This window comes from Xiphophorus couchianus, chromosome 6 (assembly GCF_001444195.1).
Source record: "Xiphophorus couchianus chromosome 6, X_couchianus-1.0, whole genome shotgun sequence".
NCBI lineage: Eukaryota > Metazoa > Chordata > Actinopteri > Cyprinodontiformes > Poeciliidae > Xiphophorus > Xiphophorus couchianus.
Genome location: NC_040233.1, coordinates 18,802,080 through 18,826,388, shown reverse-complemented (window position 1 = coordinate 18,826,388; position 24,309 = coordinate 18,802,080). Strand labels below are relative to the sequence as shown.

The window sequence follows — 24,309 nt, the reverse complement described above, 5'->3', positions numbered from 1 at the left end:
AAATGTGACAGAAAAATGCGTCGGTGTTGAGTTCAGCAGCAGTTGATGACACATGCACCAACTCCTACACACGCTCATATTTCTCTTCAGGACTGATGTAGCAATAATCTCAATTATTGATTTATAAAGGACGGTGTTTACTCTCCTACTGGGTGTGGCACGACTCATACAGCCAGTCATCGGTGGATTAAGGTCCGGCCCACTTCCTTTAGAACTTGCTGTGTTAAACTCAAGGTCCACGGGCCAAATCCGGCCCTCCATAACTATTTGTGTGACTCTTAAGACTCTAGAGGGACACATAAATAGAACTTGAAGATAACAGTTGCATGCTTTGAACATTATTTTATCCATCAAATCATAAAAATCTGAAATGGTTGCCGAAGATATAAGGCTTACATGCAGTAGAGAATTTATGTCAGGAAATGTTTTTTCCCCTATTTTAAATCGTATACCAATGGTGTGATTAAATTAGAGGTCAACATAAACGTAAAATTTCATTTCAATATTTTGTAATCAATATGACAATGAGGATTAAAGTAGCAAAATTATTTGCATCTTTTTGGCTATAAATCTATCACTATATGTAATCGCAGAAAATACTACTCTTAAGAGTAAACATTTTTAAAAAGTGATGATACAACAGGAGGTTTTTCTTTTTTTTAATACAATACAAGCACACAGCACTAGGGAGGGGAGGGACGGGTTACGTCAAGTTATGTCAACACTTTCTCCAGTATCTAATCTTCAAATCTATAAATCCTTTGAACAATAAAGTTGGTAAGAAGAACTTGTTAATTTACATTTTATTAAACAAATCACGTGAAAACCAGTCACACCCAGTTTAATAGGTAATGGAAATGTCTGTATTGGCATTACTAAAAGGAAATTCTTTTTTTGCATGTTTACTCTGGTAGTTTTATGATTTTGTCTTTGTTGAAGAGTACCAAAACTTTGAAGATGGAAGGCCTCTGTGCCGTCACCCTAATGTTTAGCTCCCTCCTCAGATTCAGTCTGGGTTTCTGGTCTGGTCAAAAAGCCTTAATATCATCTCCAGTCAGAAGAAACAAGTTGGTAAAATGAAAACACTTCTTTAAACCTAGATTTGTCAGGAGGATGAAAAACTTTAGATTTAACTGTAGTTGCTATTCTAACTATTTCTCACATCCTCTTTGAATAATATATTTTGTCAGTTTATCACCACCCAAATTGGATACTAGTTCAAAATAACTACAGTTATGTGCTTTAATTTTTACTATTTCTTCCCTTCAGGCTTGACGATGGGTTGCGTCAGGAGTAAAGAAGCCAAGGGCCCGGCGCTGAAGTACCAACCCGATAACTCCAATGTGGTGCCAGTCAGTGCTCACCTGGGCCACTATGGGCCAGAACCCACAATTATGGGTCAATCACCAGCCATGAAGACGCAGAACAACAGCCACCCCGCTGCCCTTTCACCCTTTGGTGGAGTTTCTTCGGCCATGACCCCCTTTGGTGGAGCCTCGACATCGTTCACCTCCGTGACTGTGAACAACCCCTTTCCTGCTGTGATCACAGGTCCGTTTTCAAAGGGTGCCTCACAATCTGTTTTATTTTGGGGAAACATAATTATCTTAAGTTTATTTGTTATTTCTTCACCAACACCTGCTGGTTTCTATCCTCTAGGGATCGAAGATTTTTACTCTGCCTTGTTTCAACATTTCCTTCTGTTGTCGATCCATCTGAAACAACTGCAGCTGAACATTTGTTATTCACAGGGTGTTAGACAAAGCAGATGTTATGCAAATTAGACATTTGAAATGAGTGAGGCAAAACACCAAGGCTGAAGAGAAAACAAAAATAGGTCTGGTGATATGGGAGGCAAAGCACGCATTGACTCTCCTGAACGGAGAAAAAAGGGAATATAATTTACAAAATTCATTGACTTCCTTCATGCATGTTAAAAGTTAGCAGTGGGTCAGAAATTGAGATGAGTTTTTGTGACTTTATCATCATAGCAGTGCTTAGAGGGAAATGTCACAACAAAGAACATGTTCTTGCATATAGTGTTTATTCTGTATCTTTGGAAGTTAAAAGTTTGATGAGGGAGTGATGTCACACTCAGCTCTTCACTTGTGTTTGTCATATGAGCAGTTAGCGTGATTAGCTTTTTCAACTGTAAACAGTAGACTTCATCTGTTCTTTCTAAAACAGGACTTTAAGATCCAGTGCGCTGCATGTTTAAGCTGTGTCTCTGGTTCAGAACACCTGAATCAGATGAATGGTTCTTAAGCGGGCTACTGCAGAACTTTGACATGCTAATCTGGTAGTTTGAATCATGCGTGTTGGATTAGGGACACATCTACAACATGGAGCATTCTGGCTCATGAGGACTGGAGTTGACCTCTTCTGTCATGGAGAATGTTGACCTTGACTTTGAAATTTCTCAAAGACTCCCAACATTTCCAAAATGTGGACGTTCCTTGATAAGCAGAAGTTAAAAGCTCAAAAGGGTAACACAGTGTGACTTTTCTGTACTATGTTCAGCCTTCCTAATATCAAATATAAATTGTATTTCTGTTCCCCACAATATATATTAAAATATTTTATTATAAATGAATAAGATTGCATGATTCACTCATAAGACGAGTTTGAGATATGCTGTGGGAATAATCTGCGTCCCCAAAGAGTTCCTAAAAACAATAAACAAGATAAATCACAGCTGAGCAGTCCAGTTGTATTTTTAGAGCACACTCTGACCCACAGGAAGTGGGATACTTCAAAACAGATATATTTTATCTAATATATAGGATTTATTATTTGATCAGTTGAAATTGACATTTGACCGACTAATTTAAAAAGTAATGTTTTTTTTATATAAAGTGGAGGGTTAAGGTGGAAAATTAACTGCTTTTAACTGTATTTACCATATATTATTTCTAGATGCTTAAGCCTCAGTTTTTGTTTTTAGGTGGAGTGACCTTTTTTGTCGCCCTGTATGATTACGAAGCAAGGACGTCAGATGATCTGTCGTTCAGAAAAGGGGATCGCTTTCAGATTATCAACAACACGTGAGTACTTGTATTTTTACAGGGGATAGCTAAAGCTGCTGCGTGGTTGTGTCTGTTCGTGGTTTCCTTTGTACTCTTTTCAGCTTTTTTGTTTAATCCCTTATTGAATTGAGGTCTGATATCAGGGCTGAGAACTGTCTGGGTTAATGGCTTTCATTAATGGAGCATCTGTTAAGTTCCCATTGCTTTTCACCTGCACCAGCACAGACCTTTTCTCTGAGTTAGTGGCTAAAATTTGAGTTCTGCTATTTAACTGAATAACATTAACCTGACATATTTTTTGTAATACATAACATGAATTTCAGGTACTCTGGAGTATTGGAATATAATCAAATATGAAGCTTGTCAATCTAATCAACATTACAAAATACCTCAACAATGTGGATTATGCGTGCAAAAGAGATGATAAATTACTCAGAGAAAACTCATTTTTGCCATCTCCCCATCAGCTTCTGCTCTGTAATCTTTTCCCACATGTGCACAGCTGAGAAAATGGGCAGCGCTCCAAGTTTGCTCTCCTCAGTGCATCACATGCCTCTTCCCTTCCCACCGCTGTCTGGCTCACATGGCTTTTATAGTGATGAAAATGCCATCTGCTTTCAAAGCAGAGGTGGGAAGAGGACAGATTAAACCAAGTTCTTTCAAAATGCCACCAGACGGACTGTCTCTACGTCCCTGCTCCTCTCATCTTAATTTTAAGCCCTCAGATCTGCTTTTTGATCTCACTGAATTTGGTTCGGATAAATTTAGGATCTGATGTCTATATTTTTTTGCAGGGTTTCTTCTAAGTAATCTTTTATTTGTAAAGTTTGAAAGCATTTTCTGGAGTCTATTTTCCGATCAAGTGCTGTTATTTTAAAAAAATATAACCGTCTGTATGTCAGTATTCTTTAGAGCTTTATAAATGTCTCATCAATTAAGAAAATTAATTTATCCCTAACAATTTTGTCCTGTTCAATGTTTAAATTTGACTTAATATTGCATTTAGCATGATTTGATTGGTTAAATTTAATAAAAGCAAAGCTTAAAAAGTTTTTCATTATACGTATTTACAGTGACTTGTGGCTGTAACTGACCAGATTCACACAGTTTGGGGAACCTTGAGTAAATATACCAGGCTTTCCCATGATCATTGTTCAGGATTTCCACAATGTGGCAGCTGCAGATGGAAAATTTGAAATAATTCAATATTAAATTTGTGAAATATTGCAATTAGGAAATTTTGTGGAGTTGATCCAAGACTCTGGGTTTCTAAAGTGTAAGTGTGCCCTTCACACTGAGGCACACAGACAAACAGTAAAATAAAGGCAGTTTTAGTAATCTTTGTTTCTCGTCTCGTCTCTGTGTGAAAGGGACGGCTTTCCAGAAACTCTGTTTTGGACGGAAGTATCAGTCGCTGTTTATAGAGAGGGAAAATGGGCTTTTGAGCAATAAACTCATTAATGTTAAATGAGTTTAGCACAACTATATTGCACACCACGGGATACTGGGGAAATTTTAGTTTTAAGATGATTTGATCATGTACCTATAAATGTACAACAGATATTTAAGAGCATTAAAAAAAACATCTGATGAATTTAAAACAGAAAACTTATATAACTATATAGTGCCAAGTTCTTTCTTGACCAGATATATCTGCAACTCCCATATTTGTCCATCTTAGTTTTTCTAGAGTTCTTTCTAAGTAAGTAAAAACTGTGCGGTCCTTCTTTCAGCCAGCAGACCCGCAGTGTGTAGCAACGGGTGTGGGAGAAGAGCTGATCTAGCGCTACTCTCTAAATAAACACAGATGTGTGTGGCACATTCACATTAGAGCACAGGTGTCAAACTCCAGTCCTGGAGGGCCACTGCCCTGCAACTTTTAGATGTGCCTCTACTGCACCACACCTGAATAGAAAAATTAGGTCATTAAGCCTCTGGAGAATTTATCTACACAAGGAGGAGGTAATTAAGCCATTTCATTACAGTGTCTTGTACCTGTGGCACATCTAAAAACTGCAGGACAGTGGCCCTTGAGGACTGGAGTTTGACACCCCTGCATTAGAGGGATAATAAACCAAAAAAAAAAATAAAATAGAAGTGATATAGCAGTTGTTTTTTTTTCTAATTCACTTTAGAAAATCTTTGTGTATCAAAAATAGGCTGGGTCTCTAACCAGCCTGAGGATAATTTTGATTACTTGTTGTAAAGTTGTCTTTAGTTTTTGAACAATTTAATATTCTCACCACATGACACTTTTCTAAACGGTACAAAACATAATTTTATCATTAATAAGACCAGAAACAAAACAGTCAACCCATATCCATAAATACAAAGATTATTGCTTGCCTGTTACTTTACTTCCATTTGAAGTCTTGGTTGGATGCTTCTTTCTGCAGAGGTGTCATCAGGTTTAGATGAGAAAAGCAAGGCTCTAACTCAAGGTTAAACTCCGCCCCCAATAGAATACGAGTGACGCGTGAAATGGCCTTGCTTCTTTTTATCTTCTTGTATGCTGTGCAGTCTTAATACGAGAGTGAATGGATTTCTCTGTGATGCTTTTGTTTGTTTAATATGCTTCTTATTGGTGATTTACTTGCCTCCTCAGGGAAGGTGACTGGTGGGAGGCCCGCTCCATCAACACAGGAGAGAATGGTTACATCCCCAGCAATTATGTGGCCCCAGCCGACTCCATACAGTCTGAAGAGTGAGAAGCCAAATTACTACTACTTCAAGCATTTTCATGAAACTTTAGATTCGACTTGTTATGTTGTCTCATGTTTACCAACTTCTTTTCTGATTTTCTTCTGATTAAGATGAAAAAATACCTGATTTGGAATGAGGAAAAACAACATATTGCTTATGTTTTCTTATTGTTCAGTTCCTCAAGGTGTGACAACAAAATATTTTTCCTCTTTAGCTCTGACAGTTTTATTAATGCCGGATGTTTTAAACACTGGGGGGGAAAGCAGCCAATTTACTTTCACCAGACGTCTAAAAAACTCAAGTGAGCACCTGTTATCGACGGGATGCGATACCGCCTAGTGAAACAACTGACTGAACTCATTGATGCGTCTGGAAATGGACTGTGCTCTGTTTTTCAAAGAAGTAAGATTGTCTAGAGCTGCAAGCTTATTTCTTATTTATAGAAATAAACAATTTTTGAAATCTCTAAATATTTATTAGATCGGGTTATAAGCAGTAGTGCCTGGAGCATGCACAATATTTACTTACTACCCGCGTATGAGAAGCACAAAAAAACATTCAGATCCATTTTTAATACGGCGTGAACTAGACAGGTGTCCAGCTTTCAGACATTGCATCACAAATGTGTTGTTCTTCTGTTGATAAGAACGTCTCGCACTCGTCTACAGTTTGTTCAAGTTTCTGACACCCTTCCCCCTCTTCCGCAGGTGGTACTTTGGGAAATTGAGCCGAAAAGACACTGAGCGTCTCTTATTGCTACCAGGAAATGAGAGGGGTACTTTCTTAATAAGAGAGAGCGAAACAACAAAAGGTAACATAATGCATTCAAAAAGAAACTAGGCAAAGAAAGACCTTTATATCTCTAGTTGGTTTAAATGCAATGAATTTTTTGACTCTTCTGAAAGTCTGCATGTGAAAGGGTTAAATGCTGATGTCCCACTCATAAAGCTAAACATTGATTTATTTTTCCTTCTGAATTTCTGTAAATGTTTAGATTAAATTTAGAAATGCAAACTTTCTCCTCAGTTTACATCTGGCAACATGCATTGCTCCAGTATTTATCTATTTTTGCTGAGATCCGCACTTAACTTCATGTCTTTGGATTTTAAAGGAGCCTACTCTCTCTCTTTACGTGACTGGGACGAGACAAAGGGAGACAACGTCAAACACTACAAGATCCGCAAGCTGGATAATGGGGGTTATTACATTACTACACGAGCGCAGTTTATGTCACTACAGATGCTGGTGAAACATTACACAGGTATGCTGCCTTGTAAAACATTTTTCTCAGGTAGCCATTTCACAAATATTTGTTTCCTTTGTGAACAGAACCTTTGGGTTAAATTGCTTTTTCTTCCAACCTGTCATGTCTTGTGTTTGTCGGTTGTGTAACCAGGATATGAAAGTAATTAGTGAAACAGGGCGGTGTTTTTGTTTTAAGTGCTGGCAAGGAAGGAAAGACATGAGCAATGGTCTTGGAGAGGGAATGTTATTTTGCACCTGCCATAGATTGAGGTCATATTTAAATAGTTCAGACTCCCTCCATCTGTAGTGGAAAATATTATTCACATGTAGAAATTGTATGAAACGCTGAACATTTTATCAGGAAAGAATAAAAATAAGCCACGCAATGCTTAAAGATAAGACAAGAGCTGGTGACAGAATTTTATTAGTATATTAAGAGTGTTGAGGGGTTATAAATGTGCAAAGCAAAATGGGATTAAAAGAGTTACCACTGGAATGCGTCTTAAAAATGGAATGTCAAAATGATTCGGGTTGGTAAAGTCACATTCCTCATGACACAGTGTTGGATTTAATAAAACAGAATTATACAAACAGGGAAGTACTTTTTTAAAATGATCAGACATTTTAGTGGTACTTCAAAAAGTTGTTAAAGTCATGGCTAGTCATGTTGATCATTTTCTATGAACTGAAGCAATTCTGAAAAGAAGACAAAGTAAAAATTCTTCTAAAACTAGAGACTGAATTTCATAAAAAGGATTCTTATTTGAAGTTATTTTATTGTAGAAGTGTATTTCTAGTCACAAAGGTTGTGTTCTCATTGGTGCTGTGTCACACAGTAAATCTCAAAAGTATTCATATGCCTGACAGAATCCCAACTTTAACCTGATGAAGAATCTGTGGCAAGAACTAAAGAGAACTCATCACCAATGATAAGCAATAAATATTTATTGGTCAGAAGTTATAAGAAGAGTTTGGTTGTTTTTTCTGACTGAAGATTTTTTTTTTAATTTTCCAAATATTTTTTCCCAAAAGTAACAGTCCTTCAGCATTGTTTTATTGGCTTTTAAGAGATGTCTGTCTCATTTTCTACAAGACCCAAAAATTTGTGGTTGAAAACTTTAAATCTTACATGTTACAAATTTGTAATGAGCAGAGTATCTTGTTAACATCATTGCCCCAAAAGCAAATCATGTGATGCTAAGATAAATGTTTAAAATGCATCTTTTGATCTGTACAGAGTTGATAAGCAGTCAGCTGCTTCTAAAAATAAATCCCCTTTGGTTTGTTACAAGAAAGCATGACAGCATGGCAGAATGTTAATGCATGTACTACAAAGAGTTTTTTGAAAATTCAAAAATTATATATATTGATGTCTGGTCATTTAAAAAAAAAAAAGTTTCAAGTAATAAATACTAACTGTGTTCAAAATTCTGTACTCCTTCATATCGCTCTAAATCATTTTTGATCTCCTGGCAGAAGCCAATTTAAAGAGAGCGGTTATATTAAGGATTTAATTCATCTGTCAGATAATGAATACGACTTGTTGGTTTTCCACCTTTCTCACAATTAAATAAAAAAAATGCATGTGCTTAAGTTCTGTTTTATCCAATTTGATTATTGTTCCATTAGTCTATCATGACTGTTTTATAACTCCACCCTGTTTGTCTTATTTTATATTTTTCCCAGAACATGTGGACGGTCTGTGCTACAAGCTGACCACTGTGTGCCCGACGGTGAAGCCGCAAACTCAGGGACTTGCTAAAGATGCCTGGGAAATCCCCCGAGAGTCTCTCCGATTGGATGTCAAACTGGGACAGGGCTGCTTCGGGGAAGTCTGGATGGGTAAGGCGCAGATTACACTGCACTCAAGCATAAGGCTGAATGTCAGAGATTAATTGGGTAAACTGTGATGTGCCTGAGCTTACTGTAAATGCATTTGGTACTTACCGTAGAGCAAGTGACTCAGCTAGAGGCTTTCTCCTGGCTTCTGGAGGCGGGTTTGAGAGGAATATGTCAGTAGCTGCTTTTCTTAGCTCAGTGGAGTATTTTTACCGTAAATAGTCAGCTGAAAGTGAAAAAAGTAACTTTTGTAAATATTCACAGCAAGCTTTTTATAGAGTGCTTTTTCAATCTCTCTGATTTATTCATTTCGGTGTACAGTTCCATAAATACCATTGCTTTTGTCAGTGTTGCACATGAGATTAAAACACATCAGCTTTGCTGTCCAAGTGGACACTTGTCCATTTGCAGATTCACTCTACTAATGGATGTTTCTGTGTAACATAACTCCAAATTATTCGCAGAATATTCGCATATTTTTGCTTGGAGCACATCTACAATTTTGGTAATGAAATATACCTTGACATAGGCACAGTGTTACCTTCCTTGCTAGTGGCTGGCATTTGCAAAGCAGCACATGATGCTTCCATCGCTACAGCATGATGCTGGCAGTGGGGTGTTCAGAGTGATGGTTCACACATTTATCTGCTAAAACCACGTTTCAGTCATTAACTGCTAAGTTTCTTTCCGATTTGTTCTGTAGGACACAAAGGGATTCATTTATTTCCACAACCCTTAACTATTCATGTTGTACTGCCCGTGTCAGCAACACTTGAGGATAAATCTACTTAGTGGTATTGATACTCGACACTTGGCTTATGAATAAATAAAGAAGGCAAATAGCTTTGTTGGCATACAGTAACACAGCCATTAGGGCTTACACACAGAGATAAAGATCCTCTTTACATTATTCATAGCTGATGCAGTTTTAATGTGAAACACGGTTGGCGTGTGTAAACTCTGTTTAATTGGTGTGTGTCAGTAATGAAGCTGATCATCATGCTGCTTCACCAGCCCACATACGGAAGGCTGATTTTTGATAGCTGTTGGCTCTTTTTGTGACAGAGTTCTGTAACCACAGGTCACGTCATACGCTTCATTTCTCCAGCCTACATTTCAGACAGGCCCCTCTGAGCGAATGCGACTCTTGTCTTTAACCGAGGCTGGCCTGCAGCAAGCCTCGACATGCGAGTCTCTGCTCGCATGTCGATTCCAGCTCATAATCCCAGGAATTTCATTCTGCCTCTTCCTGCTCTGTTTGCTCAGGATTTTTCCTGCTCTGCTACAACTTTTTACTGTCAATCTTCTTTACTCTACGCTTCTGGAGCATTTGTACTGTCACTCTGATTTCAGATGGCATGCTGAGTGTATTTTGCCCTACTTTGTCCTTCAGCTTGGTAGAGTTTGGTCAGTATGAGTCATCTATAAAGGTCAGCCTCGGCTCATTGTACGCAAGCAGGACATGAGTAAGTCGGACCCAACCAGGAAGTGGCTGATGTTTTTTTGTGCACATGGGAGAACTCCCAGAAATGAGCAATATCAAAGGATCATATTAAGTAATTTTATGTGCCTCATAGGAAAATGTTATTGATTATGTCTTATTTTGTTTTTTTGTTTTTTTTTTACCCAAGGCACATGGAATGGAACCACTAAAGTGGCAATCAAGACGCTGAAACAAGGGACCATGTCCCCAGAGGCATTCCTGGAGGAAGCTCAGATCATGAAGAAACTCAGACACGATAAGCTGGTGCCACTTTACGCCGTGGTGTCTCAGGAGCCCATTTACATTGTCACTGAGTTCATGGGTAAAGGTAAGCAGAGTTCAAAGGCATAAGTTGGAAAATGTTATAGCAGATTTTGATACACCTTGCAAATTTTTCTACCGAACCATAATTTTTTTTATAAAGTGACATATTTGCCGCCTCTAAAAATATGTTTCATAAAACAGTTAGTTCAAGAAAGAAACTTACTGTATAAAAAGGTGTGCAACTACTTTTTTGTCTCTCTGACAATTCAGAATAGACTTTTAGGTCAGTTAACATTAGCAACATTAATTAGGTTTGCTTAATACCAGAATGAGGAGATATTGTTCAAAACATATTTTAGCTTTGTCCAAATTCAGAAGTTTATATGCACTAAAAAGACTTAAAATAAAAGTTAGAAATCTCACGTAAAGCTTAGACTTGATCATAGTGGGAAACAAATACAACTACATAGTGGCAAACTACAGTAGTTCGCTAGTTTGTACATTGCGAACTGGAAGGTTGTTGCTACATACAAAGAGCAAGACTTTCCCTCCTTTCAAACAAACATCTGGACGTTGGCATAAATGATGTTTGTCTGATATTTTTTTTTACTCAGAGTTTGCCCTTGCCACTTTGACTTCATATCCGCAGGGATTTTGCCAGCACAGCATTTCTAAATGGTGTCCTCATCAGTTGGAGCACTGCTGACGGCATGCGCTCCCTCATTGACCATATGGCTAACTCAGATATAACAGTGGTTGTTTTAATGCAAAGCGACAGTTTATTCTTAACAGCATCATTTTATTCTGCAAATAGGCTGAATGTGATGTATTCCAGACTGTGGATTGACCAGCTGGTGATTGCTTCTACATGTTTTTTTATTTTCCCCCTCCGTCTTGCACATTTATTTTGCCAACCAGTCATTACACAATAAATCTCAATCAGTCCTGACAGATTGTCCTTGCTTAAAGGTGACACTTCCTCCCTCCAGCAGACGGTTTTTGCTCTGATTAAGCAGGAACACTTCCCATACATGGTGTGCAAAATTTATTGTTAGTTTCAAAAGGGAAATATATGTAAGGTGTAAAAATTTGCTGCATAGAAATAGTTTTCACCAGTATCTACACACATAAAATAAAAAATCTTTCCTATATTTATGAACACAACTGCATTACCAACAATGAAACTCTCAAACTGTAAGTCATATAACATAATTTTTGGAAGTTGAATAACCTGTACTGTATTGTGTTTTCTCTGCCTCAGTCTTAACAGAAGCCAATTTAACGTTGGTGATTAACTTCTTATTTAAATCTGTTTTGCTTTTCTAAATGACTGCTGCAGAACATTCTCACACCTTTGAGACTTGAAGATCAAGCAAAATTTATTTATAAAAGGTGTGGTTTTCTTTGCTAAAATAACCTCTTAACATATAGGTAGAAAATCATTTTAAACATTTTCCCACATATAATAATTGTTTTGTGCTGCATAACCTTCCATCAGTGTAACTCATGATCATTAAGTTGGATTTAATGTTTTGAGTTTAGTTACAAAGTAAAAGAAAAGTAGATTTCTTTTTTAGTTGCAAAGATCCATATGAGGATTGAGATTAGTGGGAACAAAAGTCCCACATTATCTGTGCCAAAACATTCATGTCTCCTCAGAGTGGGTCTGTTTGCCATATATTTTGTGGTTGGTGCAGAGACTCCTGCTACATTAGCTATGTGCACACAGGTTTGTTGATTCTCCTTAACTGTAGTGTTTTTTTTTTTTTTTTTTGCGTTTTACTTCTGATAGGTAGTTTGCTGGACTTTCTGAAAGAAGGAGATGGAAAACATCTGAAGCTTCCACAGCTGGTGGACATGGCTTCACAGGTACGCTAAATAAGACATTTAATTATATAAAATTCTTGCCTGCTCAGCTGCAAACATCATGAAGGGGAGGATTTTTATGCTATAGAAATGAATCAACTGTACAAAACCAGTGAAATGTGGTGTTGGCAGTATTATGGGGGATTCCTCACATTGACACGTCCTCCCATTATTTTGTGCTGCACATCCTAGATCGCAGACGGCATGGCCTTCATTGAGAGAATGAACTACATCCACAGGGACCTCAGAGCCGCCAACATTTTAGTGGCGGACAACCTGGTCTGTAAGATTGCAGACTTTGGTTTGGCTCGGCTCATAGAGGACAACGAGTACACAGCTCGTCAAGGTGCGTGTTTGGACCGTCATGCCACTGGTGCACTCAACATGGTTGCTGATGTATTTTTAAGACTATCTTTTAATACCTTTGAAAGACTGCTTTAGATTATTACACATAAGGGTTGGGTAAGACCAGGAAGCCACTAATCTGCACCTTCTGGATGCCTCCCTTCTCAACAGAATCCATGACGGGATTTAAAAAGTGAAATCAGACCCAATTCTGCATCCCTAGCAGAGCTCTCTTTGGGGTAGATTTCTTTCTGCTTCTGTCTGATTTGGTTCTGGTTCCATCAGCAGAACCAGCAGCAGCTAAACATTCAAACCAAACTCATCCAGGAAGTTTCTCATGGTTACTAAAAGAATGTTGTTTCTCTTTTAAGTTGCTAAAGAACTTTTGTCCAATTATTAAGGATGTGATGTATATGTGTGTATTAGAGCCTGTATTTGAAATGTGGCATCAATCTGGAATAGATAAAAATGTGCAGTGAATTCAAAAGTGGGACCAATAGAGCTGCATGTTGTATATAATCATCCAACCATGAAAAATGGTAGGAGTGAAATGATACTTGTCTTAATTTTTCCCCCTTTTTTATTATTATTATTCTGGTACATTTAGCTCTTTTTTTGACCTCATGCTTAAAATTTTAACGTAATCTTTTTTCTTTTCTTTTTTTTCCCAGGTGCTAAATTCCCCATCAAGTGGACGGCCCCAGAAGCTGCTTTGTACGGCCGCTTCACAATCAAATCAGACGTATGGTCGTTTGGAATACTACTGACAGAGTTGGTAACAAAGGGCAGAGTTCCATATCCAGGTAAGCAGAACATGGAGGTTCACACACATGAAAGATGTCTTATAAGGATGTGCTGCTTCTGGATCCCGTCCCCCTTCATATTTTAATTCTGTCAATTAAATCTTTTATTATCTCCCCTGTGTAGATCAGAATAGAAATGGCTTTAACTGGTTTGAGTCAAAGCCAGTGTCCTGTGACTTGTCAGTCAAGGGAAAATCCCTCCACCAATGTAATCTCTTTCTCCCAGTCGGAGCACGCTGAGCTCGGCTGTCTGTATGCGCTTTTATCAGCGTTCTGAATGCACCACCAGGTCAGCCTGCCAGACCATCTGGCTACGGTGGCTTTGCTTTCACTTCAAATCATTCAGTTTAATTAATTCTGCCCTTGTTTCCTTTTTAAGCCATGTGATGTGCACTTATTTTTTTTCTTCTTTTTTGTGTGTAGGACGGGGGTTAATTTTTTAATCCAATGTTCTGATGCAGATGTTGAATGGGATCATGACATTGTTTCCTCTTTAAATTACCTTTGTTGTAATAAATATATCTAAACATGGATGACCAAACATTTAATTAGGAGTTCAGGTTTTAAGATGAAAGCCATAAATCATGCTAACACTGTAGCATCCGGCATACCACTGGGCTATCGTATCCCAGAATCAGCAGCTGCTCTGAGCCCTGCCGCTCTCTCTCCCAGTGCGAGATAATCTGATCCCCACTCTCCCACAGCGGAGCGGAGAGGAGGGGGATGAGGCCGCGGCTGTGCCACTGATTCTGTCATAACCTCTTTTAGCTGCAGTTGAGCTCCCAGCGGAGCGGTCTCTGTGCCATGTCACAGAGTTCAGCATCGCTGTCTTCCTGTCTCAGAGCGGAATCCACAGCTCAAGGATAAAGCAGCGCTGATTGGCATTCTGCTTGACACCAATGCTGGTGGTGACAAATGGCAGCATGTTAACCACTCTGGGGCATCTATGCCAACACTCCTAACAATGTCTTTGGTCTGTCAGAGCTGCTGCTTTAAAAGTTTACTGCAGGTCTCTCGGGAAATAACAGCCCAGCTTCCTGTCAGTTTCTGAAACTCTCCTTCTTAAAACAGTGGTTTCTGTGGCAATTTCTCTAGGCAGTTGACAGAAGTACAACATGCTGTGTTTATCATCTAATCAAATAAGTCGTCTTGACATTATAAAATTTTCCATGTTTTCTCTGACTATTTGAGGATAGTGGTAATGCGGATTTGAAAAACATATGTTGGCCAAGTTTTTCCCTCCCCACAACTAATCTTTTTTCCTGCTTCTGCTCCACATTTTTTTGTTTTTTCTCTGTCTGAGATCTTTACCGTCTTTACTGGTGGTCAGTCTTCTTATACAGTGTTTTATAAAAGCATACCAAAAAAGTTTTTTATGTTTTTACATGCAAACAAAACTTCCAAGTATTTTATTGAGATTTTATTTGACAGACCAACACAAAGTAGACCATAACCTTTGAAGGGGAAAGAAAATGACTTTCTTTCAATGCGATCATACCTTTTTGGGCATGTCTCTACTGGTCTCAATATTGAAATCTTGCCTATTCTTGATTAACATGAGCAGTGTACATCCAGCGATTTTATTATTTTTCTTTTTCAATCTTGCCAAATTGAATTGAATTTATGTCTGGTTGTTCTAGGACATGAACAACTGGACTCTGAGTAGAATGTAGAAAATTACATAAAATGTTTGGTTCTTAAAGTGGGTCTGAAACATCCCTCAAGTGTGTATAAACTGATGAATGGTTAAGCTTGAGTTTTGGGGCAGACAGCTACCCAGAACTATCAAATTGGCCAAATGACCAACTCTGGGGTTGGGGGTACAGTAGTGATTGGACTAACCAACTTTGATACCATTCAAATCTCTTAATTAAACCCCAAATTTCCCAACCCCGAGATTCCCCAAATAACACTAGAAGTGCAAGCCTTATTTACTAGAATGTATTTTCTTCAATATACTCAAATTTTGATTCTGTTTTTCTCAAGGTATGGTGAACAGAGAGGTACTGGAGCAGGTAGATCGCGGTTACCGCATGCCCTGCCCCCAGGGCTGCCCAGAGTCACTGCATGAGATGATGAGGCAGTGCTGGAAGAAGGAGCCAGACGAAAGGCCGACGTTTGAATACATCCAGTCCTTCCTGGAAGACTACTTTACAGCCACGGAGCCACTATACCAGCCTGGGGACAACCTTTAGTCCTGGGATTTAGGTTAAACTCTAAGGTACATTGGTGGAGATCAAAAAAATGTTTTACACTAAAAAAGCAATTAAAAAGTAGGCCATGACAACACTGGCCTCTGAAAATGATTGTCCCTGATGTACAATGGGACCAAGTGTGCAAATGGGTATATTACGCTCTGGGAAACTATCAGAATAAATTCATGCGAGCTGGCCACAACACTGTGATACAGACAGATGGAGGTGTTTTTTTGTTTTTTTTTCCTCTCTAAACTTTTTAAATGATGGCTTTCTCCCACCTTCTTACAATTTCCCTCTTTTTATTAAGTCAGATTTTTTAAATCTGAATCCAGATCTTTTATATGAACTATCGTTTGGTTTGAATCCGTAAGTGGATTAAGGACGTCTTTCTAAGCGACCAATAACTGGTTAACTTGAGTATGTGATATGAGTGTAAAGCATGTGGCTAATTAAATAAAAAGGTCTGCTGAATGGATGTAAGAATGTACTGAGAGATCAAAGCTGATGCACATACAGTTTATATTAAAAACATATTTTTAGCAGGTGTGATCAGATGGACAATTCAGGATAAGAGATCAGTTTTATATGATTTTTAACTTGAACTGAAAACTCAGTTTTTCCTTTTTTGCCTTTCTTTTTTTGTCATTTTAATTTGGTAATCCTAAAACAACATTTTGATCATTTACATAGATTTTTTTTTTTTTAAAAAGAACAGTTTCTATAAATGAACTTTAAACTGCAATTAGGGAAAGAAATTATCTGATTTAATTTGTCAAATTGTCTTGTTTGGTGGATAACTCCACTAATAAACTTTTTTTTTTCTTTTTTTACTTTGAGTTGCTCACAATTAAATAACAGTTTCAGGAAGCTAATTAATTAGCAACATACAGGGAAGACTTTTGGTAAATGTGTAAAAAAGAATAACTCAAATAAGTTTAGCTCTTTTATTTGTTTTTATTAATATATATTTCTAGTTGGTATTGAATTTCTAATTGACAATTTATGACATCCTATGTGGGGCGGATTCAGGAATTTACATTTTGTGGCTCCCCTAAATATACCTAACAAATTTATTTAATTTTAAAAGTCACATTTATTTATTTATTTATTTTAAATAAATGATGTACTTTTTAAATTGATCAAAATGTTGAGGAACATTTTAGCTTTAGCTAATATGTTCCTGTTTTTTTGTTTTGTTTCGTGGCATATAACTACATTTTTAATAAACTCTTCAAAATGGGAAAAGTAAGTGAACATGGTTCACTTACTTGGTTACAATAAGTCACATGTATGTTCTTAGCAACGTCTACAGTCAAAGCAAAGTTTAAAATAACAGAAACTGATGCAGGTTTATCATTCCACTTCCACACAGCGAGGAGGATGGGAACGGAGGTTAAAAAATAGAAATCTTCAAATTCTACTGTTAAACTACAGCTAGTATGAAAATATGGTACTGCAAATAAAAGATGAACTTATTTTGAGCTTTTTTACACATATGTGAGGAGGTTTTGTACTTGAGTATGTGACATTTGCCTCCACTTTCACACTCATAACCTAATCTAATAAAACTCGGATAACACAAGCACATAACAGAGACTATGGCTGAGCCATGGCTTAGTTCTTTAATAAATAATACAAATGTCAAAATTTGTTTAAATTCTCACAGGTACAGAATCCTTGAAAGTACGAGAAATTAGACAATACTGAAGATGTGAATTTTTTTTTCTTTCTGTGCATCATTCATGTAAGAGATTGTCCCTTAAGAGTGAGACCTGATCTAGTGTGGGTACACATGATGAAAGTTATGAGAATGTTAACTAATATGATTTTGTACAGAATAAAATGATAAACTAAATGTTACATGTAGCTTTCATGTGTTTAACATCCACTAAAAAATTCAGAAAGTGTCTCATTTCACTTGGTCTGTGAATAGAACATATTTTGTGAAGTTACACTATTTAACAAGAAGAAAACTTGAAAGAGTCGGATAGATATTGGCTACAGCTGTAGTGTCTTCGGATATCAACACGAAGATGTTTACTACTATGAAGTGCGGAAAATAAAGAAGACGGAGCAGTGTTACGCATCTTCAATCCTGTTGGGGAAACGAAACGTACTGTAAGCAACAGAGCAAGAATGTCAAGAGTTTATGGTTTATATGGTATCAAAGAAGTGGACCACATTGCTAAAGCTGAGCCGTTAAGTGAGACTCACCTGACCATCTCCTTGTACTTGTCCAGAGCCTCCTGGGCCACGTACTGGATGAAAGCTGGATTGTGCAGCTCCAGCTCCCCAGGGATGTTGAGTGTGAGTGGGGGAGAGTTCAGGACGTTTACTTCCACCTTAGTCTCAGTGGCAGACATATTCTGCTCCTCGTGGCTCTCTGGTGCCACCTAGAGAAAAGAAAAGATAATAGCATTTTCTCTTGCAGACACAGATGCATCCCCTTTTTTAGTTCAGGATATCAATAAAAATGTTTCTTTAATAAATTTGGAACAGAAACACATTCTGATAAAGCTGGTAATCTTCAGCCTGTGATTTCAGCTCTATGAAGCCGAATCATCACATATTGTGATATTTCAAGTCTTTGTTTCTGTTAATGCTGATGATTAAGGTTAATAGCTAATGAAAATAGTGAAATTCATCTTAGAGAATTTAAATATTACATAAGACTAATAAGAACAGAAGATTTGAAAGGAAATGTTGCTTTACAGTTTAACTTTTGCACATATTACAGTAGGGACACAGTCGGATTGTGGGTCTGCTGAGATTTTTGAGAAAACTTCTGCTTTAAATGTGGCCTTCAGCTGCTCTGCATTGTTGGCTCTGATGTTTCATTTCCCTTTTGACAAGACTTCATAGATTCTCTGTGGGAAACAACATAAAATGTAAAATTCCCTGACTGATGGGTGCACTTTCTTTGGACGTGTTGCAACATAGTGAACCAACACCAGCTGATGACTTGTTGCCCTAAAGTGTGGACACTTCACACTGAGCAAAGAACAGCTTGGATTCTGTACTTCTGCACTCTTCCTCCAGACTCTGGGATGTTGTCTAGATAAGAGGGTACATTTATTTTGATATTACAGAAGGACGTTGAACCACTGAGGAGGAGTCCACTCCTTTTTTCTTAACTAAAGTGAGATGCTTCTCATGTTGCTTCTGCTTTGAAGGGACGAATGGCACTGGAAATGCAGCAGTTATAGCAAATATTTTAGATACAGTGACTCTTACAGCTCTGTAGAAAATATCTAATGAATTCAGCAGCACAAATTAAAATTGCTTGTAGGGGTACAATCAAAACTGCAAAGAATGCAGGATATAGATTTGCAGGAGTTGTTAAAGAGTAAGCATGTCTGTTATTCTTGATATTCGTGCACCTTTGTCCACCACAGGTTCTCCTTTCACTAAACGTTTTGTCTTGTTTGTATGCAGCATCTGGGAGCAGCTAACGTCTTTACCAATGAGCTTCCGGATGATGTCTGATTGTTTTGTCTTCCCTATGGTTTTCAGATTTTTACCTGTTAAATTGAATTGTTGAAATAAGTTCACTCATGGAACATGGAGAAAACTTGATCCAATACATATTCACAGCTTATTCAGTTATACTTTTGCCTCCTCTGGTTTGTTGCGTGTTTTTGTCAACTCTGCCTACTCACCATTGTGATGCGGAAAACATTTTGAGGAGTGCTGCTGTTGCTCACAGCCTGAGCCACCCAGCTGAACTCGGCTGCCATGTTGGTCAGCCACTTGACCGTCTCGTCGGTGTGATGCTGGACAATGGACAAGATCTCATCATATTGCTGTTTGGAGATATCCAGCAGCTGGGATATTTCATCCAGCTCCACATGCAGTTCACGAACACCGGTGCACTCTGTGGTGAAATGAAAACATGAGCTGTGGTGTGTAAAGGTGTCAGCTGGACAAAAATAATACATTTTGAGTGAATAGGCGATTCACCTGTGAGCAAAGCTCCCTGGCAGGCCTCACACTTGTTCTGAAGCTGCCAGCACTCTGATGTCTGCCTGCGAAGGTCTTTGCACAGCCTCCTGTTCTGCAGGAAGCGAGGGAAGCTTTTTATCTCTGGACAAAAGTGAAAAATGTGCATATAATTACATCCACACAACTCTGGTCCAATGGCACGTGTATGGCATCGGCAACGTGAAAAGACTTGAGTTACCTTTCTTAGTCTCCTCCTCCACAGTCTGATGGATATCATCAAACACCTGGGTAACCACAGCTCCAAACTCCTCCACCACGCTCTTTCCAAAGTCAAAGAATGACTCCAGCACCTCCTCCAGCCCAACGCCATGCAGGAAGCCGGAGTCGCGCCCAGGGTAGTATGGATCGGAAGCGCTTTCCTCTGACAGTTCATTGGTGTTGTTCAGGAAAGCCTTCTGAAGGACTCCGTCAAGCCTGCTGCTCATCCTGGAGACCAAAGCGATGCTGCAGTTCACCAAGGTCCCCACCTTGCTCATAACTCGCTTGAAAGAATTCTCAATCTGAACTACATCTGGTTCTGATTCATCAGGACTTTGGTTCACCAAGATGTCGCCTGCCTCCAGAGGGCGCTCTCTTGGACCAAAGCGTCTGGAGACTCTTTGGAAAAAGGATTCAACCTGCAACACATGAATGTTATGGCAGTTCCAGTATTTGACCGCTATCCTCCCTTGTAGCTTGAGGGTTGTGAGATGATTGCCAGGGTTATGGAGAGATTATTTAACAACTGGGATAGGAGGCAGTTATCTGAAAGTGGTAAAAATATGGCACGCTACAAACCTAACATGAAATAATCGTCCACCTAAATATAGACACTAAACAAGGAGAGCATTGTATAAGCATCCAAGGTCTCTTTGTTTACTAAATTTCATATATCATGCAATTAAAATCATAAGATACATTGAAGCTTGTGGTTGCAATGTGGCTACACAAAAAAGACAGAAATTTCATACTTTAATATATCATAATTTTCTTTGCAAATGCAGAGAAAATTGAGTTAAAATCTGAATTTATTGAAACTGTGTTGGGCCCCTATCTGTGGTTGTTTAATGTCTCATCTTTGTGGGTAAATGAGGAAATTATTGGTTGTCTGTCTCCATTGTCACATTATTTTATGATCTGTTTATGAACTGGATCTAACATAAGGAAGACTAGCTTGTAATTTATATTATTTCTTCTCTGGTGGACACTGTAGTTACACCTTCCAGGCCTCTAAAGACCAAAGAAAACAACTTGTGAGGTAAACTAAGTACTCTGAATTTGCTCAGCAGGACAACTAGTCATAAATGGAAACTCGTGATTATAAAAGAGCTTGTATTGTCATGCTGCAGGGTTTTTAAGTAAGCGATTACTAGCTGCTCAGTTATATTCCAAAGCAAAATAGAAGGTCTCAACCCAACTTCTTAATTCTTTTTTGACATTGTAAGAAGAAGGTTGTCATACCTTACTGTGGAAAGAAGCAAAGCCCCTGCGGCAAGTGGAGGTGTAGAAGGTTTTACATGCATCCTCCAGACAGGGTCTACATTCCTCCCACTCTGACTGCAGGGAGTCTTTGCACTGCTCCTCTGCCTCCTCCAGCTTCTCACTCACATCCTTTGCTAGCTGGGCTGCCCCCTGGTGGGAGAAGTGAAAGCTTGTAACATATTTTCATCGTGTTTGAATATTTTTTTTTTTCTCATTTATGTCAGGCAAGTTCTCTCGCCTTCTTCTTGTCACTGCTGTGCTTCAGAGAGTTCATGAGGTGCTCATGCTTCTGCTCATTCCTCCACATCACCTCCCTCATCTGCTTCACGCCATACAGCGCTCTTTTCATCTCCTCATTCACAAGCTTCTCACCATCCTCTGACAGCTCTGAGACAAAAAATGAACACGTTGCAATACTGTATTTCCTTTTCTCACACTTACAAAAATTTGAAATGTGTGAACCGATTTTAAAGGAATATTTGGAACATACAGTATGTCTTTCTTTGTCTGGATGGAAACAGGAATTGGAAAAGATTCTGACTTGCCAACTTACGTTTTAAGATGTCCTCTGAGAAGACATTCATTTGCTCAGCGTCTGCAAAACTAAAGACACATGATGCAGCGACAAGAGTCGTCAAACTGAGAAGGAACTTCATTCTTAGTGGCGATTTGTGATGTGACTCAGATCAGTCTGAAACAGAAAAGAGAAGTTTTTTTTATTCATTTTTTTTTGCAGGAGTTTTTTGATGACAGATCAAAAGTCAACTTTATGCATGTCAGAGTGTTTTTTTTGTTTTGTTTTTTTTTTACAAACACAAATCAGAAAACACTCTACTATGACACTCATTAATAAAATACACTGCAACTAACTGATGTGCGATGCCACCTTTATGAGTAAATGGAATCCACTTATGTGTAATTTAATCTCGGTATGAATCCGGCTGTTTTGCAAAGGTCTAAAGGGTTTGTTAGAAAACATTACACGAAGCATTATTAAGAACAATGAGCAGATGAGTCAGGAAAAGTGTTCTGGAGAAGTTTAAATAAGTGCTGGGTAATAAAACAACCTAGATGGAGTTAAATCCAGGGCAATCCTTTAGGAAAATGTTTTTGATGCTGCTAAAGAATAGACAGTAAGGTGGAGGTTCACCCTCCAGCAGGGCACCAACACGAATTACACAGAATATTATATTTTATAAAGAATAGCATGGATGAAAACATGTTTATGTGTTGGACTGGTCGAGTCAAAGTCCAGACAAAATCCAATTGAGTAAATGTCCCAAGATTTGAAAACTGATAATCACAGATGTTCTCCATCTGACCTGCCTGAGCTTGAGGTTTTACAACAAGAAAGAGGATAAAACATGCAAAGTTGGTAGAGAAAAAACACTTTCATCTGCAACTTTTGTAAAATATTCTCTTTAACAAGAATTGATTCATGAAGGTTGAATAGAAATGCAGGTTGTTTGTAAAACACACACACACACACACACACACACAAGCCCACACACACACATATATATAAACCATGTAATGTTCCCCTTTTATTTCACAAATATCCATTAATTAGTGTCACTTAAAATCATAATAACATACAATGAACTTTATGTTTATCTATACTTTGCCTAAACCGCAGGGTTGCAGGTTGGTGCTAATCTCCAGCAGTCATTGGGTGAGAGATGTGGAACATCCTGGACTGGTCTTTGCGGTTTTGACATTACAAAATATGGGGAAAAAAATCTAGACTTGTTAATACTTTTGTCACTTGTTTTAAATCTGATAGAAGTAATAGGGTTTTAACTTGACTGTAATTTAACACAAGAGGCACTTATCAAATCTACCACTAGGTGGTGGTACACATTTGCTCACAAAGTAAAGTCACTTGGAAATTCTTTTCTGATTTGATCACACATGAACATTTCTGTTTATAGTTTTCAAGAGCAAAACTATTAAAAAATTAATTGGTAATAAATGAATTCTTCTGATGGCAAGAAAGAAAAATACCCTGACTTTCTTGCACTTATATATTAAAGTTCCAGTTATAAGTAGAGATTAATATGTTTAGGAAGATTTAAATGGCTGCATGTCTTTCCTATTTGTAGCACTTTAAGCAAACTGAAGGTCTTTTTTTCACTGCATTTCATGTGTTCTATAACCATATTTCTTCTTTTGGCTTTCACATCTGACTGTAGTTTTTAGTCTAAGCCATACCGCAAAGAGGCCAACTTAAGTGTGTGAGCCCTGAATAGATTACATTGTTGGGTTCAACTCAGCAGGAAAACAGTGTTTACGTCAGCGACCGTCTGCTGTTTCAGGAGACCGAGCTCCATCAAGTCATGGAAATATTCAGAAAACAAGCAAACAATAAAAATTCAAGGCAAATTTTGAATATATATATACTGTATATCTTTTTTTAAAATTTTGATTCAGCATCTGAACTCCCCTATCCGCTTTGCTTTATCCCCAGTTATAGTTTGGAGTTATACAATATGGCAACCAAATGAGGATTTAATACAAGAGATGTACCCATTTGAGGTCAGGGTTTAAACTGGTTATAAAATCTGCTTGTTTAAATCCTGCTGCCATCAAATTGAACCTTTATTTATAGACTTCAGATGGCTAAATTATTAGTTGGATGTAGATGGATTAGATGGAACCAAATATTTGTAACATTTTCAAATGATAAAAAAATCCTTACTTCTAAAAGTAAGGATTTTCTTCCTTACTTTTCTAAAAATCTTAGAAGTAAGAAAGATATCTCACTGTAAAGGAGCAGGTAAATGAGCTAATTCTTTCAAATCATGAAAAAGAGTCGGATGTACTGAAATCTCACTAAGGGAATAGGAAGTACAAGTAAAATTTACATCAGACTGAAAAATTTGGACTGAAAAAAAATTGGTCCATCAGAACTAAAACAACTCACCAGCAGAAGACTGAAGCTCTTCCTCCTTCTGATACAAAACAAAGTGTTTTGCGTGAACAGAAGTGTTTGTGTTATCTTGACCTGCTCAGGTCTATTTGTGCTCGTCCTACGTGAACTTTATCCTCTTACTGTCTTTGCTTGAGGTTGATGC

The 24,309-nt window shown here is 38.0% G+C and overlaps 2 protein-coding genes across 4 annotated transcripts in view; one reads left to right on the top strand and one right to left on the bottom strand.

The window, feature by feature from the left end:
• yes1 (YES proto-oncogene 1, Src family tyrosine kinase) overlaps positions 1-17,627 on the top strand; it is a 26,267-nt gene extending 8,640 nt beyond the window's left edge. For both annotated transcript variants that reach the window (XM_028020902.1, XM_028020901.1), the window contains exons 2-12: positions 1,270-1,551; positions 2,945-3,044; positions 5,632-5,730; positions 6,437-6,540; positions 6,841-6,990; positions 8,661-8,816; positions 10,445-10,624; positions 12,353-12,429; positions 12,619-12,772; positions 13,443-13,574; positions 15,561-17,627. In XM_028020902.1, coding sequence (XP_027876703.1) covers positions 1,278-1,551; positions 2,945-3,044; positions 5,632-5,730; positions 6,437-6,540; positions 6,841-6,990; positions 8,661-8,816; positions 10,445-10,624; positions 12,353-12,429; positions 12,619-12,772; positions 13,443-13,574; positions 15,561-15,769 — 1,635 coding nt within the window. In that variant the 5' untranslated portion in view covers positions 1,270-1,277 and the 3' untranslated portion in view covers positions 15,770-17,627. The remainder of the gene's footprint in view (positions 1-1,269; positions 1,552-2,944; positions 3,045-5,631; positions 5,731-6,436; positions 6,541-6,840; positions 6,991-8,660; positions 8,817-10,444; positions 10,625-12,352; positions 12,430-12,618; positions 12,773-13,442; positions 13,575-15,560) is intronic.
• On the bottom strand, positions 16,464-24,309 carry clul1 (clusterin-like 1 (retinal)). Of its 2 annotated transcripts, XM_028020903.1 has the most exons (9): positions 24,159-24,308; positions 21,789-21,926; positions 21,474-21,622; positions 21,215-21,385; positions 19,953-20,391; positions 19,733-19,855; positions 19,432-19,646; positions 17,987-18,165; positions 16,464-17,867 (listed from the first exon to the last, which is right to left on the bottom strand). In XM_028020903.1, exons 2-9 carry the CDS (start codon positions 21,889-21,891, stop codon positions 17,852-17,854), a joined length of 1,395 nt encoding a protein of 464 aa, XP_027876704.1. In that variant the 5' UTR covers positions 21,892-21,926; positions 24,159-24,308; the 3' UTR covers positions 16,464-17,851. The 2 variants fall into 2 exon arrangements, with proteins under 2 accessions (XP_027876704.1, XP_027876705.1); XM_028020904.1 differs by lacking the exon at positions 16,464-17,867 and having other exon boundaries at positions 17,983-18,165; positions 24,159-24,309.